The sequence below is a fragment of the Sturnus vulgaris genome, chromosome Z, assembly GCF_052056855.1.
Source record: "Sturnus vulgaris isolate bStuVul1 chromosome Z, bStuVul1.hap1, whole genome shotgun sequence".
NCBI lineage: Eukaryota > Metazoa > Chordata > Aves > Passeriformes > Sturnidae > Sturnus > Sturnus vulgaris.
In genome coordinates this window covers 39,018,131-39,033,068 of record NC_142283.1, presented here as the reverse complement: position 1 = coordinate 39,033,068, position 14,938 = coordinate 39,018,131, and the positions used below count along the sequence as shown (strand labels likewise).

The 14,938-nt window shown below is 35.8% G+C and overlaps 1 protein-coding gene across 1 annotated transcript in view; it reads right to left on the bottom strand.

Annotated features, from left to right (window-relative positions):
• Positions 1–5,869: 5,869 nt before the first annotated feature.
• The window catches only part of SPTLC1 (serine palmitoyltransferase long chain base subunit 1), a 34,133-nt gene continuing 25,064 nt past the window's right edge, over positions 5,870–14,938 (bottom strand). Inside the window, exons 10-15 of the mRNA XM_014869183.2 lie at positions 14,351–14,446; positions 13,975–14,071; positions 12,430–12,484; positions 11,016–11,133; positions 10,127–10,200; positions 5,870–9,628 (exon numbers count right to left, since the gene is read on the bottom strand). Coding sequence (XP_014724669.1) covers positions 9,535–9,628; positions 10,127–10,200; positions 11,016–11,133; positions 12,430–12,484; positions 13,975–14,071; positions 14,351–14,446 — 534 coding nt within the window. The 3' untranslated portion in view covers positions 5,870–9,534. The remainder of the gene's footprint in view (positions 9,629–10,126; positions 10,201–11,015; positions 11,134–12,429; positions 12,485–13,974; positions 14,072–14,350; positions 14,447–14,938) is intronic.

Here is a 14,938-nt window from a genome sequence, read left to right as displayed (position 1 = left end):
ATTTAATTTCTCATATTTCATGTGCCTACACGTAAAAGAACAGTAAAGTCAAACTGCTTCAGAATGTTAAATTATTCCCTTACTTCTCCCATACTAACGATAAACTTGGTCTATATTAGTATTTTAAAATAAGCTTTAACACAAATTGAAAGCTAATATTAAATAGACATGTATATTTTCAAAATTTAAACACAATATCTATTATTTTAACTGATTAAAAATACAAAGAAAATAACACATGATCTCATGGCAAGCTTTAAAATTTCTTTTCCCCTATATGACTGAACTGACAGCCTGCTAGATCACTGTGATTACTTGATAAAGACTTCTCTGGCAAATCTACATCCCTGAGGTCGAGCTTCAATTATCACAAATTTCAGTTGTTGATAATATGCAAGACTATGTGCAAGATTTTGCAGATCCCAAAACAAATTACACATATATATGTGTATTCAAAAAAGCAGTTGCAGGTGAAGTTTAACTCAATTTGCTTCAATGCTGAACATATATTTGCATGGGGTGTCATTCACATGCTGGTCTAAGAAAAACTTCAGATGCAGTAAGAGGGGGAAAAAATGGTGCATTTTCTCTCTCATATCACAAAAACATACATTTCTACTTATTTTTACTTACCACAGGCAGTGAAATATTTTTCCTTTAACAAAAAAAAATATTCTTTCTGTTGCAGAGGACTCTTCCTAATAGGCTATGCTATGGGAAGGATAACAATTGCCACTTCAAAGTAATAATATATTTCCATTCCAGTCACCTCTGTGGAGCTGAGACATTTCAAGTAGAGGCAGTATTTATAAAAATGAATAAATTTAACTGACCCAAATATCTATACTACCTGCTGAGCATATTGCTTAGACATTTGAGTGCAGACAAGTGGGAAACATCATCAACATAATTATTCCGCAGCCAAAAATCTAAAACTAAGCTTGTTAATCAAAGTACTTCTATGTGAATTCATGTAGCCTGTCCTCATAAGTACATTATGTCCTCTTCTTCCACTTGTCTCCTCAAATTCATCAATACTCCCTTTAAAGGTTGATAGACAAACACATATCATTGTGTACTAGCAGTCTGAGATTCTTCTGAGACAACTCTTGTTCACTGGAAGTAAAATGCTGTGTCAGTCAGTCCCTTCAGTCACCAAGTCAGATATTCAAATGTTAAATAGCTTGGGCATTGTGCAAATTTCATGCTGCTCTAGAACAGTAAACTACACCAAAGGCAAATGCTTTGCTGCCATTTCATCACCTATTACAACAAAAACTTCTTCATCCAGGAGTTAGGTCACAAAACATTTATTCTGTCCTACTGGCTCTGCAAAGAATCTCTTTGGCTAAAGCAGTATACATATGCTGAACTTTCAGGATTTTTCCATTTTAAGGCTTGAAGTGACCACAACTTGTTCAAACCCTCTCATTTGATACCACCTTTTATCTCTGGTCGGAACTGTTAGAAGGTTATGGAGAGGCTTTTTGTCCAGCTGTTTCCAACAGCTTTTGTGGGGTTACACTTGGCTGATGACAGGTCACTACTGGGGTTCCCCAAGGTTCCACCTTAGGCCCTGCTCTCTTCAGTATCTCCATTAACCACTTGCATTCAGGACTCAAAGATACACTAAGTCTCCCAGTGGGAGGAACTGTCAATTCCCTTGAAGGCAGAGAAGCCCTGCAGAGACCTTGACAAATCAGAGGACTGGACAATCACCAACTGTATGACATTTAACAAAGAAAGGTGCTGGATTCTGCTCCAGGAACAGGCCAACCCTGGATGTACAGACAGACTGGGGAACAGGATGCTGGAAAGTAGTGCCAGAGAAAGGTGCCTGGGGGTCCTTGTTGAGGGCAAGTTGAATGAAAGCCAGCAGTGCCCTGGAGCCAGGAGGGCCAGCTGTGTCCTGCGGGGCATCAAGCACAGCATCACAGCAAGGCAAGGGAGGGGATTGTCCTGCTCTGCTCTGAGCTGGGGCAGCCTCACCTCGAGTGCTGGGGGCTGTTTTGGGTGCCACAATATAAAAAGAATACAAAGCTATTAGAGTGTCCACGAGAGAGTAACGGAGAATGTGAAGAGTCTAGAACAGAAGTCATACAAAGAGCAGCTGAGGTCACTTGGTCTGTTCAGCTTGGAAGAGACTAAGAGGAGATCTCGCTGCACTGATCTCTCCTCTGTGGTGACTATTGACAGGACCTGAAGCAATGGCCTGAAGTTGTGTGAGGGAACGTTTAGGCTGGGTATTAGGAAAAGGTTCTTCCCTGAGAGGGTGGATGGGGAACAGACTCCCCAAGAAAGTGGTTACAGTACCAGCCTGACAAGAGTTCAAAAAGTATTTGGGCAATGCTCTCAGGCATATGGTGTGATTCTTGGGGCTGTCCTGTGCATATAAAGGAGTTAGACTTAGATGATCTTTGTGGGTCTCACTCAACTTAGGATATTCTGCTATTCTGTGATCTCTTTTATTAGCCCAGCATAAAAAATGTATTTATAGAAAGATATATGAATACTTAATAAATTCCCCTTGATATCAAACACTGAATTCTTCCCCCAGGTTGCAAAATAAATATGTAATTTCACTCATTCGCCAGTTTCTTTGTGATGCAGTTCTATCTAATTTTGTTGTGAGGTAAGACACTATTTTATCCTCCAAAGAGTTTCAAATTATGCAACAATTCACAGTACAAGCTCACCATTCTCCAACGTACATTGTAACTGCCTAGACTTTGAAGGAACCAACAATGGGTGAACAGTAAGTCTGGAGACAGAACTGTTAACTTCTAGCAATTGATTAGTCTCATTACTAATTGTAACAAGAATCCTGCGTCACTGCAGCTCTACTGCAGCACCTTGCAGTCAACTTACTACTCTTAACCAGTGTCTAATGACCACTTGTGTTTTGTGCTCAAACTGAAGGCTCCTCAAATACTACCAAATTCCACCTTTGTAAAAAACATCATCTAGCATCTTCCCCACACAGTACTCAAAAAATGTTTCCATTTTACACCTGTAACTCCAGCATATCTGACAACGCAGCTGGTATTTTACTTACAATTAAACTCTACAGTTTCAAATTGGAAAAAAATTTAAATGGAAAAATTTGCCTTCCATATCTAGAAGTGATCATTGAGACACTGAGTATTTGTTTCCACAGACTTCAACTTATCATTCACCAGCACTATGCACCCCAGAAACAGGTCATTACATTTTCATTGGCATCATCAAATAAATCAAATTAATTGGTATCATCATATTAAACAAACACTCACTATTTGTGTAATATTCAAGCATCTAGCAATGCATTTAATGTTGTCTGTCCTGAAAAATGAAGGAAAAAAGCAAGATGACTGGAAAACAAAAATGCAAGGAATAGCAAAAGCTTCAAGAAACAAGAGAGCATCCTATTTAAAAGTTCTAATATTTAAAAAAACTTTAACATTTTAAAATTCTTATTCTCAAACTAGCAATCAAGGTTAAGCAGTTTTTAAAACTGAGCAGTTAATGTATTTAAAATATATGAGAAATTTTTAATAAGCAAATTTTAGCAAAACTATCATGCCTAGTTCTTTTATCCATAAGGAAGTCAGGAAATTTATTCTTGGAAATACTGATTACTGTTTAGTAGTGATTGTATGTAGCCTGTCTTTGAAAATCTAAAGTAGGATAAAAAAGAGACCTATAATATTTCACTAATAAAATACTCTATCAGAACCATCACAGATAGGACTTTCATTATCATTGAGTATTCCTTACTATCAGCTACTTTAAAGGCCACTTAAATACTCCCATGTTTTAAACCTAAAGGTTGCATACAAAGATAAAGGAGTGTTGTTGTCCGTTTAGATTCTGCAACTAAAGTTCACATTCACTATAGACACTAAGGCAAAACTTTACTTTGTTCAAACATGATACACAGAACTGAGGCTAGTTTATTAAAAATATCATCCTGGACAATGTTAAAACAAAAAAATATTGCATTTGATCTTTCATCAATTAACTGTTGAGAACAGCCATTTCTTTACCTCATTATGTGAAAGAACAGAAAAAGTCCAAACCACTAAAAACGATGAGCGGAAGTCAAAGCCACCACTCAGGTTATCATGAAGTGCGAGTGTCCCATAACCTTTTTTTATCCTCTCTCTCATCAGCCTAACTTGTACTTAAGGTAATGCAAAGAGTTTATATTCTTGCTCATGCACTGTCTCAACACCGACTGTGACACTGGTTATTAACTATGGGCTTGCTCCAAACAAAATCCAATTTTAATTAGATTGTGTGGAAAATTATTTCCACTTCCTGTTCAGAGTTATAGTCGTAGAACTACAGAATCCCAGAACAGGCCAAACTGGAAGGGGACTCAAAAGATCATCTGGTCCAACATTTTGTAAGAGAGCCTAGATGAAATTATCCAGCACCCCATCCACCCACATCTTGAAAATCTCCCATAATCCATGAGGTTGTTTTCCAGTGATTGACCATTCTCCTCACTGTAAAAAAGTTATGTCAAGATTAAACCTTCCCCCATGCAACTTGTACATATCAGCTTCTATGCTCACCTTGAGAAACTAGGTCTACTGAGGGTTGTCAGGGTCCATCTGTTAAAAAAGGAGAAGAGCATCTTTGTTCATCAGCTTGCCAAACTGGTGAAGAGCTGTGCCAGGGGAGGTCAGGTTGAGTATCAGCAAGAATTTCTTCATGAAAAGGGTTGACAAACATCGGAACAGACTGCTCAGGGAAGTGGTGGAGTCACCATCCCTGAAGGCATTCAAGAAATGACTGGATGTAGCTCTTAATGCCATGCTCTAGTTGACATGGTGTTTGGTCAAAGGATGTTCTTGATCTCAAAGGTCCTTTTCCAGCCTCAATGACTATATTCTATTATACTGCCCATGTAATCTGTGGATGCCCCATCCCTGGCACTGTTCAAGGCGGGGATGGATGGGGGCTGGAGCATCCTGGTCTAGTGGAAGGTACCCCTGCTCATGGCAGTTGGTATTAAATGACCTTGAAAGCCCCTTTCAACCCAGCCCATTTTAGGATTCTATTGCCCCTTCTATTCTTCATGTCGCTTATTGTGAAGAGAGCTTTTACCATCTTTGTAGACACTGTCAAGAACTAGAAAATCATCTTTCAGTTCTTCTTTCTTTACAGGGCATGTTCTCCAGCCCTTTGGTCATGTTCATGGTCCTCCTTGGGACCCTCTACAATCTGTCTTTGTCCTTCTTGTACTGTGGATACCAGAACAGAAGCACAGTCTGACAAATGCTGATTAGAGTGAGACAATCACTTATTTTTCACCTACATAAAATGTAAGTTAAACAGTGGATTACATATTTCCAATTCTACTTAGCTGTTCCTTCGACTCCAATACTTACTGGTTTTTGCCAGCTCTGAATCCTCTGCTGGAAAATGCAACTCGGTTATGCAAACAGCATACTGAGCTAAGTGGTAACATCTCTAATAGCAGGGGAAGATAGAGAAATCTTATCCATAAAATATGGTAGACAAAATTGCAGTATTTTATTCTGTAAAGGTGTCTCAGACCTGGGACTCAAGTTTGTTGATACATCAGAAATTCTATTCTGAGTCACAACAAAATTCTGGCCCAGTGTCTAGCTTCCAATAGCGGTTTTCAGCAAGTGTGTGATACTAAAGCATTAGAAATTTGGCACGTAGAAACTGTTGTTCCCTGATAGTACTATCAGCAGATTTAGTAGCTTTTGTGAGTTCTACTATACATATTTTGCAATTACATAGTACACAACGGATAGGAAACCAAAATCTGGAAAATCTACCAACAGCAAGTCAAAGTTCATTACCTTATTACCATGAGAACTGCCAAAGAACATAAAAACACAAGAAGAAATGCTATCCAGACACTTCCTTTTATTAGGACACTGAAGCAGTTTAATGTACAAATGCTTTGTGTTAGTTGTAAATATTTCCCCTGTTTAAGCAGCATTTACAGCTCTGTACATTTACATGTGCACTTCTCTAGTCATCTTAAGATGCAAGACACTTTTGCGGTAGCAACTTCATAGATCAGTGAATGCCAACACTCCACAACCCTGTTTAAAATTAATAAAGTCCAGATGGAGTGACAGAAAGGAGACAGTATACCACTCTGTGCATTCACTGGGTTCATATTTCAAAAGTGAAAAAAAAGAAAATCAAAGTTATTCAGCTATACATCTTTTTCTTTCTTAATATCCTCCTTATGCATTTCACCTCCTATCCAAAAATAATGATTACTATAATAAACAGAAAAGGTATCTGTAGTTTTTCCTATAAAAACCATGAAACTATACAAATAGAAATAATTTTTAAATATTCAAGGAAAATAAATCTCTGTTTAAAATAGGAATATACATCATGTAGACATGTTACTTCAAGATAGAATATTTTCAAAGTATAAATTCTTTCTAGTCCATCCCAATTCTCATATATTGTAAAAAATTGGTTTCATCAAGACAATTTCAATAAATGGCCAACTTTTTACAGTTAAAATGCCCTCCTTCTCGACTACCAGATATTAACAGCCAATTATGAAAATTAACAACATTTATTTTTGATCTCTATTTAAAATACTGGATTTATTATCCACTTAGCTGAAACTCTGTTCCAAGTATGTGACAAAGCGAAATACATAAGTTAATTGAAAAGAAATTTATTTTCAAAAGATACTTTGAAGTTTGGGATAAGTCCTTGTATTCATTCATCTCACAGTATCCTACTTAATAGCTTTACACTGAACTCCAGTCTCATGCCCACATCTGAAGAAATGGATGGAAAAATACCAATTCATCCAAATGTAGCTATAAAGCAACTAACATAGATTTGTTCATATATTTATCAGTCAAGAGCACTGGGCAGTTAAGCAACTTAACAGGCTTCTGATTTTTCAAATGTCAGAAGTTTAATCAGAATCACCTGCTGTCTCCCTAACCCCAATCAACATTTTTCCCCAGAGCCACCCATTTCTTCTTCTGCTTGCCATGACAGAGACATTTATCAAAAAAGTCAAAATGAAGAGGAGCCAAATATGCTTAAACTGACCAGAGAGATATCCCTCTCCACCAGTTACATCTCATAAGTATCTTAATTTCTCACAGAGACCATGCATATAACCTGTCAGTAAAACATATATTGCAAGAGCACTTCAGCTGCTATCAATCAAAGTATTCATTTTACTGTGATTTAAATGCTTCTTTCCTATATATTGGTAAACAATAAAAAAGAACAAAGGCAGTTTTACCAATGTTTTAATGGTGGGTATGCGCTTGTAAAATGAATCAGATTATGGCATCTCTTAGCAACATTTTTGAACTTTTATTTCATCAGAACCACTTAGTCACAGCTTTGAAATTGCAAGGAATTTCACTCTGCTTCTTGCTACTTTAGTTGTCATTACTTCATTTAAAAGCAAAAATACCCAACAAGCCAAGAACAAAAATAACAACACAAATCCATGTATCTAAAAATTATTGCTAGTTCTCTAAGCACACAAAAATTCCACCCCATTTGCAGAAAACCTAAAATAAAATGAGAGAATTAAATACAGATTTTGCAACCTAGAATTTCAATGCCAATGGTTATTTGCTTACCTTCCCAGGTTTATCTTAACTCCAAAACCATTTAATATGCTGCACTGGAATCAAAGTACCTCATTTGTTCCAAGTTTACACATCAAAGGCTTGACTTCACTCGAATTTGCAGGTTTCAATTATCCAGCCAAAAATGGCTCAAAAGCTCAAAAGACAGCGATAACATTTAATTTCCATTTCTCACAATCCCTGAGGGTCTTCAATATGACTATTTTGCACTTCAGTTCCAGTCCATAAAATGGAAGTCCAGTTTCATTCTGCACATTTTTTTCTCTTTTAAATTGTTGGCTTCTCACTGGCTTTTACTGACAGTTAACAGAGAAAACATAAATGACAATAAAATAGGGATACTCTTTCACGTGGGATGAAGGTTTTACTACATTGCACAGATAGTGATTTAATCATTTTGTATATCAAGCAACAATTCACAGAAGTGCCCCAAAACAACTTTAGATGTTTTGTCTGAATGTACACAGATGAAAAGTTTTGAAAGCCAGCATAGAAATAGTCTCTATGAACTGGAGGCAACAGAGACTATGCTCACCTAATGTACAATATTTAACAAAATATGGTCAACCATGCCACAAAATCCAATTGTGTAAGTAAAAATCTGAATCAAACATGATTAACTTTATATTTAACAATGATGTTTCTCAAAAATATTCCTGTAATCCTTGTAGTAACAACTAAAAAGGCACATAAGTACAAAACAACTCAACACATATTAGGCAGAATACAAAATTTTTAGACAGACTTTTTTAAAGCAAAATCGTGAAATAAAAAGCTGTACTACGTTTTGTTTTATAAAAAGGTACATACTTCCTTACCAGTTTCCTGATTGAAGTAAAGTGTCCATATATGTAATGTCCATCTGTGCTTACTTAAAATCCTTGTACTGCACAACCTCAAAATATGACTTTCAAGTTACTTGGGAATTTTATGTGCACAGATTGAGTTGTGTTTCAGTAGTATTTATATCATCTAAACTCTTAGTAGCCATCTGTGAGTCTTCCCTTCTGAGGTATAGATGTTCACAGATAAAACTAAGCACACATCATTTTTGTGTTTAAAAGTAGTTTGACTAAGCTAGTATTTAGTTGCTGTTTCAAAACTTTGATTCATTTTCCATGTTGCCTATTACTCCTCTTCAAGACTGTTACAAAGCTCCCTTATCTGAACATACTACACTGGAATTACATCAGTTTCACAATTCAGAGGTTTGAATTTACCCATTTTAAAGTTAATAATATGAAAAACCTCACCCATAATACCAAACATGCACATACATATCGAATGCAAAAAGCAAATAGTATTTGATATGAATTTACTGTCTGGTCAGGCTTTCTTAAAACCTGGCTGCCAAAAAATGGTTAGAGAAAGATATATAAACAAAAAGAATTGAAGGTCCTCCCTCCTATAATTCAATAATGACATAATATAGCACAAAATTAAATCTTAATGTGTTATCCTTTTGACAGTATTAGGAACAGTGTCTTTTCATTTGAAAAGTGAGGAGGGATGATTCCTTGAAATTTATTTCAAGTTCCCACATTCTGAGAAAACTGAGAGAAGACAACATATTTGACATGGTTTGGGGTGAAACTGTATGATAATACACATTTTTGAGAATGTTTAAGGGTTTGAGGAAACAAAACTTCGTATATTAACTCATGAAAAAGTCATGAATGCAATAGTGATATCCCATTTTCAAGTAATGCTAGTAAACAGTAGAGTTTGAATTGGAACAACACTGCATCATTCACCAACTCCAAAATTCAGCATTCTTCCCCTCACTGCATTTGTACGACTCTAGAACGATTTTATCAGTCAGGTTTCAATGCCATCAGTGGAAGAATCTGGAAGTCGCTATACAGTGTAAAACACTTATCCTGATAATGTGGGGAAAGAGGAATCCAACACCAGCAGTCTAATTCAACACAGACTGTGCAGCTTCCTTAAGAAGTGATGCAGCTTTGTCCAGTTCTTTTTCTGTTTGTTCCACTGTTATCACTACTCGAATACTAGAAAAAGAAAACCAGAATACACACAGTAAACCTTACTCCTAGCCTTCAGCTTTAGAATTGTTTCATACTAATTTCAACACATTAAGATCACTATCTGTAGGGAAATTATTACAAATTCAAATTCAACCGGAAACAAGACATATGACTTAACAGATGTGGTCAAGCTACTTTTTGGCCCCATTCTGCCACCCCACCATACACACTGCAGAAATGTGTTATCTTTTTTACCTACAGAGGTGCAGCTCATGGAAATATGCCTGCTCACAGACTACATACTGATCCCCAAGATACAGGTAGTTTTGATACAGTTTTTTCATGGTATAGCAAACTATAACAGTCACTGAAAATATACCTCAAAAATGGAGCTTCTCCCATTTTTCTAAGAACCAACAATTCAATCCAGTCTACTGAACATAACTCTATCATTGTATGGAAAAGAGATGGAGAGCCAAGGCAAAAAAAAAAAATCAAGTAACACATTAACTTTCTGCTAACCTGGGTGGAGGAAGACATTTTTCTTCTTTCTCCAGATAGCGAGCCTGTGTTAACGCAATACCACTATTCATGCACTACAAATAAAGAAAATACAGCAGTCAATCTGGGAATTTATAATGGTATATGCTTTTGATCACCAAATAGATGTAACTAACTTTTAATCTGGTGTCAAGATAAATTCAAGTTGTTTCCCAGATGGAGGTTGCAAAGCTTGTGCAAAATCATCTCTAATTTCAATACAGCTTTAACACATAAAACACATTAGGGTGCAGAGTCTGTAATCAACGAAACATACCATATTTACCAGGCAGTTAAATCATATTTAAGCATATTTTCAAGGAAATTAACTCAGATTTCTTTTTGTTGTGTAGCCTTCTTTACTTGCCACCTGACACATAAAGCTTTCCATCAACCCTCACCTCTTCATGGGGGACAAAAAGAACTACTGTGTATTGAAGAAGGGCAAAATACTACATATAACATATGGGATTGTTCACACATAAAAAAAGCAAATTCACAGACTCAAAGAAGCAAAGGTTGACCTTAAATGGTTAAAATGCATCTCCAGAATGCTCTTCTTATTAACATTATAAAAGTTGTCTAAGCAACAGATTTATATGCAGATTTTAGCATTAAAATAGATAACAGGAACTATTTCCAAAAGTAAATAGTCAAATATATATTTTTTAATCCAGAGCTACAGACTTAACTATAGGCATCAAGAAATTGTTAGAAGATGACCTTTAACAGCCATACAATGAACAAACAAACTAAATTTCTTGCATTCTTGTATTCCTGCAAGATATTTCAACAAATTACCCAACAAGCCTCCCTTCATTATTAACATTCAAAGACAATGACATATTTTAATTACTATGGGGACACTTACATAATCCACAACTCTTTTGAGTAACTTCACATCATTTTCTCGAGATCCACAGCTCTCCTCCAACTGTAAGTGCAATGCTGGAGAAAAAGATTCTCCCACTACTTTTAAACCAGAAATCCTAAAACAAATAAAAAGCCTTTGATGTACATCCTACTTGAAGACATGTGTTGAAATTCTAGATAACAAGTGTTTCTCCTTTCTTGGTTGTGAGTGAGAAAGGACGGATATTTCACTTTATTGATAGTAATGCAGACAAAACACGTACATGTCAGCTTGCATTACATAAAAATAACAAAGTTATCAAGCAAATGTCTTTTCTAAGGAGTCTCATAAGTTTGTACAACCATAGTTATTAATCCTAAATTCGTTATATGACTATAATTGTTGCATCATCTGTACATAGAAACAGTTGTTAACTGGGCTTCTAGAACTTGACAGAATGACTGTCATTTGACTGTCATTGTCCTGAGACATCACATGCATTTAGGACTTAGTTATTCCCATCAAAAAATCTGTATTCAATATCCAAGCAAGACCTTTGCTCTGCAAAATTAACAGGTCACATAAACGCATATCAACTATCAGGTGTAATTTTGATTTCTGGACTTTGATTATCTTGCCTAATACACATTTTAAGAAGATCAGGCTCATTTGATGGTAGTATCATTAAGAAACCAGCATAATCAATCATGCATTAGAGATTATGTATCAGTGTTTTTAAATATGGAATACAGAACACAAAATAGTTGCGGAAGAATTGTAAAATACAATTGCACAATTACTGCACGTAAAATGGCTGCTGAATATCACAGCAGTTTCTCTATCTTTTTAGTATCAAAACCTGACAAAAAAGTTAGTACAGCCATCTTTTAAAACAGAGTAGTGTTAGGAAATTTTAAACCTTATTTTTCAGATAAATTCTAACAACTTTCTCTGTGCCTTCAGAACAATGGCTATTTTATTATTATTATAACATTCAAGTAACAATATTGTATCCAAGGTGATTGAAATGTGGGTGCATTGAGTTGTCTGAAAGAGTATCTGCTAAACTTCATTCCAAATGCCGTTACTGAGACAATTTTCAAAATGACACTTTGTGTCATTGAGAGCTATCACAATTTCCTAAAAATTTTGATGTGTAAGAGATTGCAAATTTCGTCAATAGCCTTAAGGTATAATCTTATTTCAAAACCTGTAAAGAATTTTAAAATCTTGGACTCTTTTTAATAGCATAATTGAGACAATTGGTAAAGAAAATTTTTCCTCCTTTAATACATACATAAGTGAGTGTACATATTTCAGTCTAAGCATCTGTAAAACCAGAAACACATTTGGGCAAGAAGAGTTTCTTTAAAGTTGGCATTATAAAGGCATAGCCAAATAAAAGACAAAAAGCCCCAAACCCCACACTTACCCCTGTAAAGCTTTGTGAATCCGTTCACATTTAGCCCGAAGAGTCTGAAAAATGTCTACACACAAAAAACATCAACAAAACAAAACAACACAAAAAAAAACCAAAACAGAAAAACAGAAGGCTTAGATTTGCTGTTTCTATTTTACATATCTATAGGATTTCAAGTATAGCATTTGGAATCAAACAAAGGTATCCAATGAACTAATAAGTCTCTTTACTACTCCTCTTAATGTCCCCAGTTACTATTTCTGTCAGGAAATGACAAGCTTTTAAGTCCTGACAAATGCACTGCTTCCCTTTATCTCATTACTCCAGCTGCATATGGAGCTGCTGCTGTTCATGACCATATGGAAGGGACGACATAAACACTTTGTAATGGGACTGAAATGGCAGGTCCAATTTATAAATATCCATAAGTATCTATTGCCATGCAGACTCTCCTTGTTGATCGTTTCCCCAGTTCACTGCACATTCTTAAAGAGAAAACTGACTCCTGGATTTGCAGACCATGGCTCTTTTCCTTGGTGAAGGCCAACCCTCCACTACACCTAACAGTCCTGTAATTTACTCTTAATTTTTTCTTGATTCTATTTCACTTCAGACAACTGGGTGTGGGCTACCCAATAATTTTTATTTATTTGTTCACGAATTAAATACTGCATCTCTGCAGATGTCCTCCAATCTGTTGATGCAAATGAAGGTTAAAACCAAATCAAATTGACACAATCTCACAATTTGGCCAAATTTGTCCTCATGTGCCTCTCATTCCCCTCACTTCCTAAAAAAAAACCCAAAAAAAACCAAAAACAAAACAAACAAACAAAAAATTATTTTTCAGGCCTTCTGGTGGCTGGGATTTGGCACTGCAGTAGCATGGGGTCATTTATGGCCAGCAAGAAGACTTTTTTAAGGCCGATTTGGATGGAGCTCCTGGTCTAGGTGTTCCTGCCAAGGGCAGATGATCTTTAAGGACTTTTCTAGTCGGCTCCAAGTGCAGAAACTTCTGTCTGCCAACTTTATACAAATGCCCTGTATCTGGTCCTGCAAATCGCAGGTAGTCTGCACCCTGATCATTCCTGAGATTCTTGCCTGAACACTTAACTAGAGAAGGAGAAAACCCTAATTATATAGTGCAAGTGAAAAGCAGAGGGCTGCTCTGCCCGGAGGAAATACATTATCATTTGCTTCTATTTAACTTTCTCTTCCTTTATTTGTGCTGAAGGCATATTTTTAAGGAAGAGGCATATCAGTGATCAAAAGCAGCAGAATAAAAATTTCTTATTTGCTTTTTAAAAACCATCTTGCTCCCTCTTAGCCTCAAATAACCTGCTTATTTTCAGCTGGAAGATAGAAAGGGATGAAAACACCAAAGAAGAAAAGCAGAGTGGGAAATACCATGAAGAAAAAAAATGCATGTAAAATTAATTAGCAAAAAAATAAGAGGACATCAGAGTAAAAAGATGAGGAATCTAAGCAGAGAGAAGTACAAGTTATTAGTTTGGGGTGAAGAAAGAATGAAGGACAACGTTTTCCTGAATTAAGTACCTGGATTATCTTCCATAATATTCAGAGCCTCAATAGCAGCAGCAGCTAACAAAGGTGGTAAGGAAGCGGAAAAGCAATAGCCTTGACCAGACAATCGCTATGGGAGAAAAGGAAAAGAAAATTACAGTAATGTAGACAGTGTTTTAAATTCATTTAATTCATGCACATATTAAAAACCTCTCCTCCACACCTACAGGTACATCTAAGGATTTAAAAGTAGGTGTCCAATTCATCAACAATATTTCATAGGAACCAGACTGTAGAATCAAATACTGAATAATCATATATATCATACTTGCAAATTGATATTAATAATTAACTCTCACATATAAGTAAGTAATAGTACCAGACTATTTAAAAAAGAGATCTGTCTTACCTGATGATCAATAATAAAAGATCTTCCACAGCAAAATCCACCAATAGAAGCCAGTGAATTTTCCATGTTCGCACTAATAAGATCTATATCATCAATCTGTCAGTTAAATTAACAAATTATTAAAAGACGCTTTTGATTGTATCAAGACTGTAAGTTAATCTAGTAAAGATACATCTTCTTTCTTATTACCATGAATACTAGAGAAGATCCACCAAACTATGACATAATGAAATGAAAGTACAACTGAAATAATAATTTTAAGCAATACAGGAAGTACCTTTCAGAAACTGAGATTTATGGATCTGTAAATAAATTGCACATGATCTCTCTCTTCCAGGCATTGCAATGTGAAGAACACAAACAGATAAATTATTTAGATGCTGGTGACAATTCCACAGTGCACTCAGTGTGGCAGTATCCTTTAAGAGCATAAGTAGTGCCACAGTAGTCAGTAGGAGGTACAAGGCAACTAAAATTAAGCATAAACCTAATTAAAATAGTCTGAACATTAGAGACATAATTGTCTTATTTAACTTGTTAGTTGCAAACAATTTCTTTTGCCAGGCTTCGCAAGATTTTGTCTGTAAA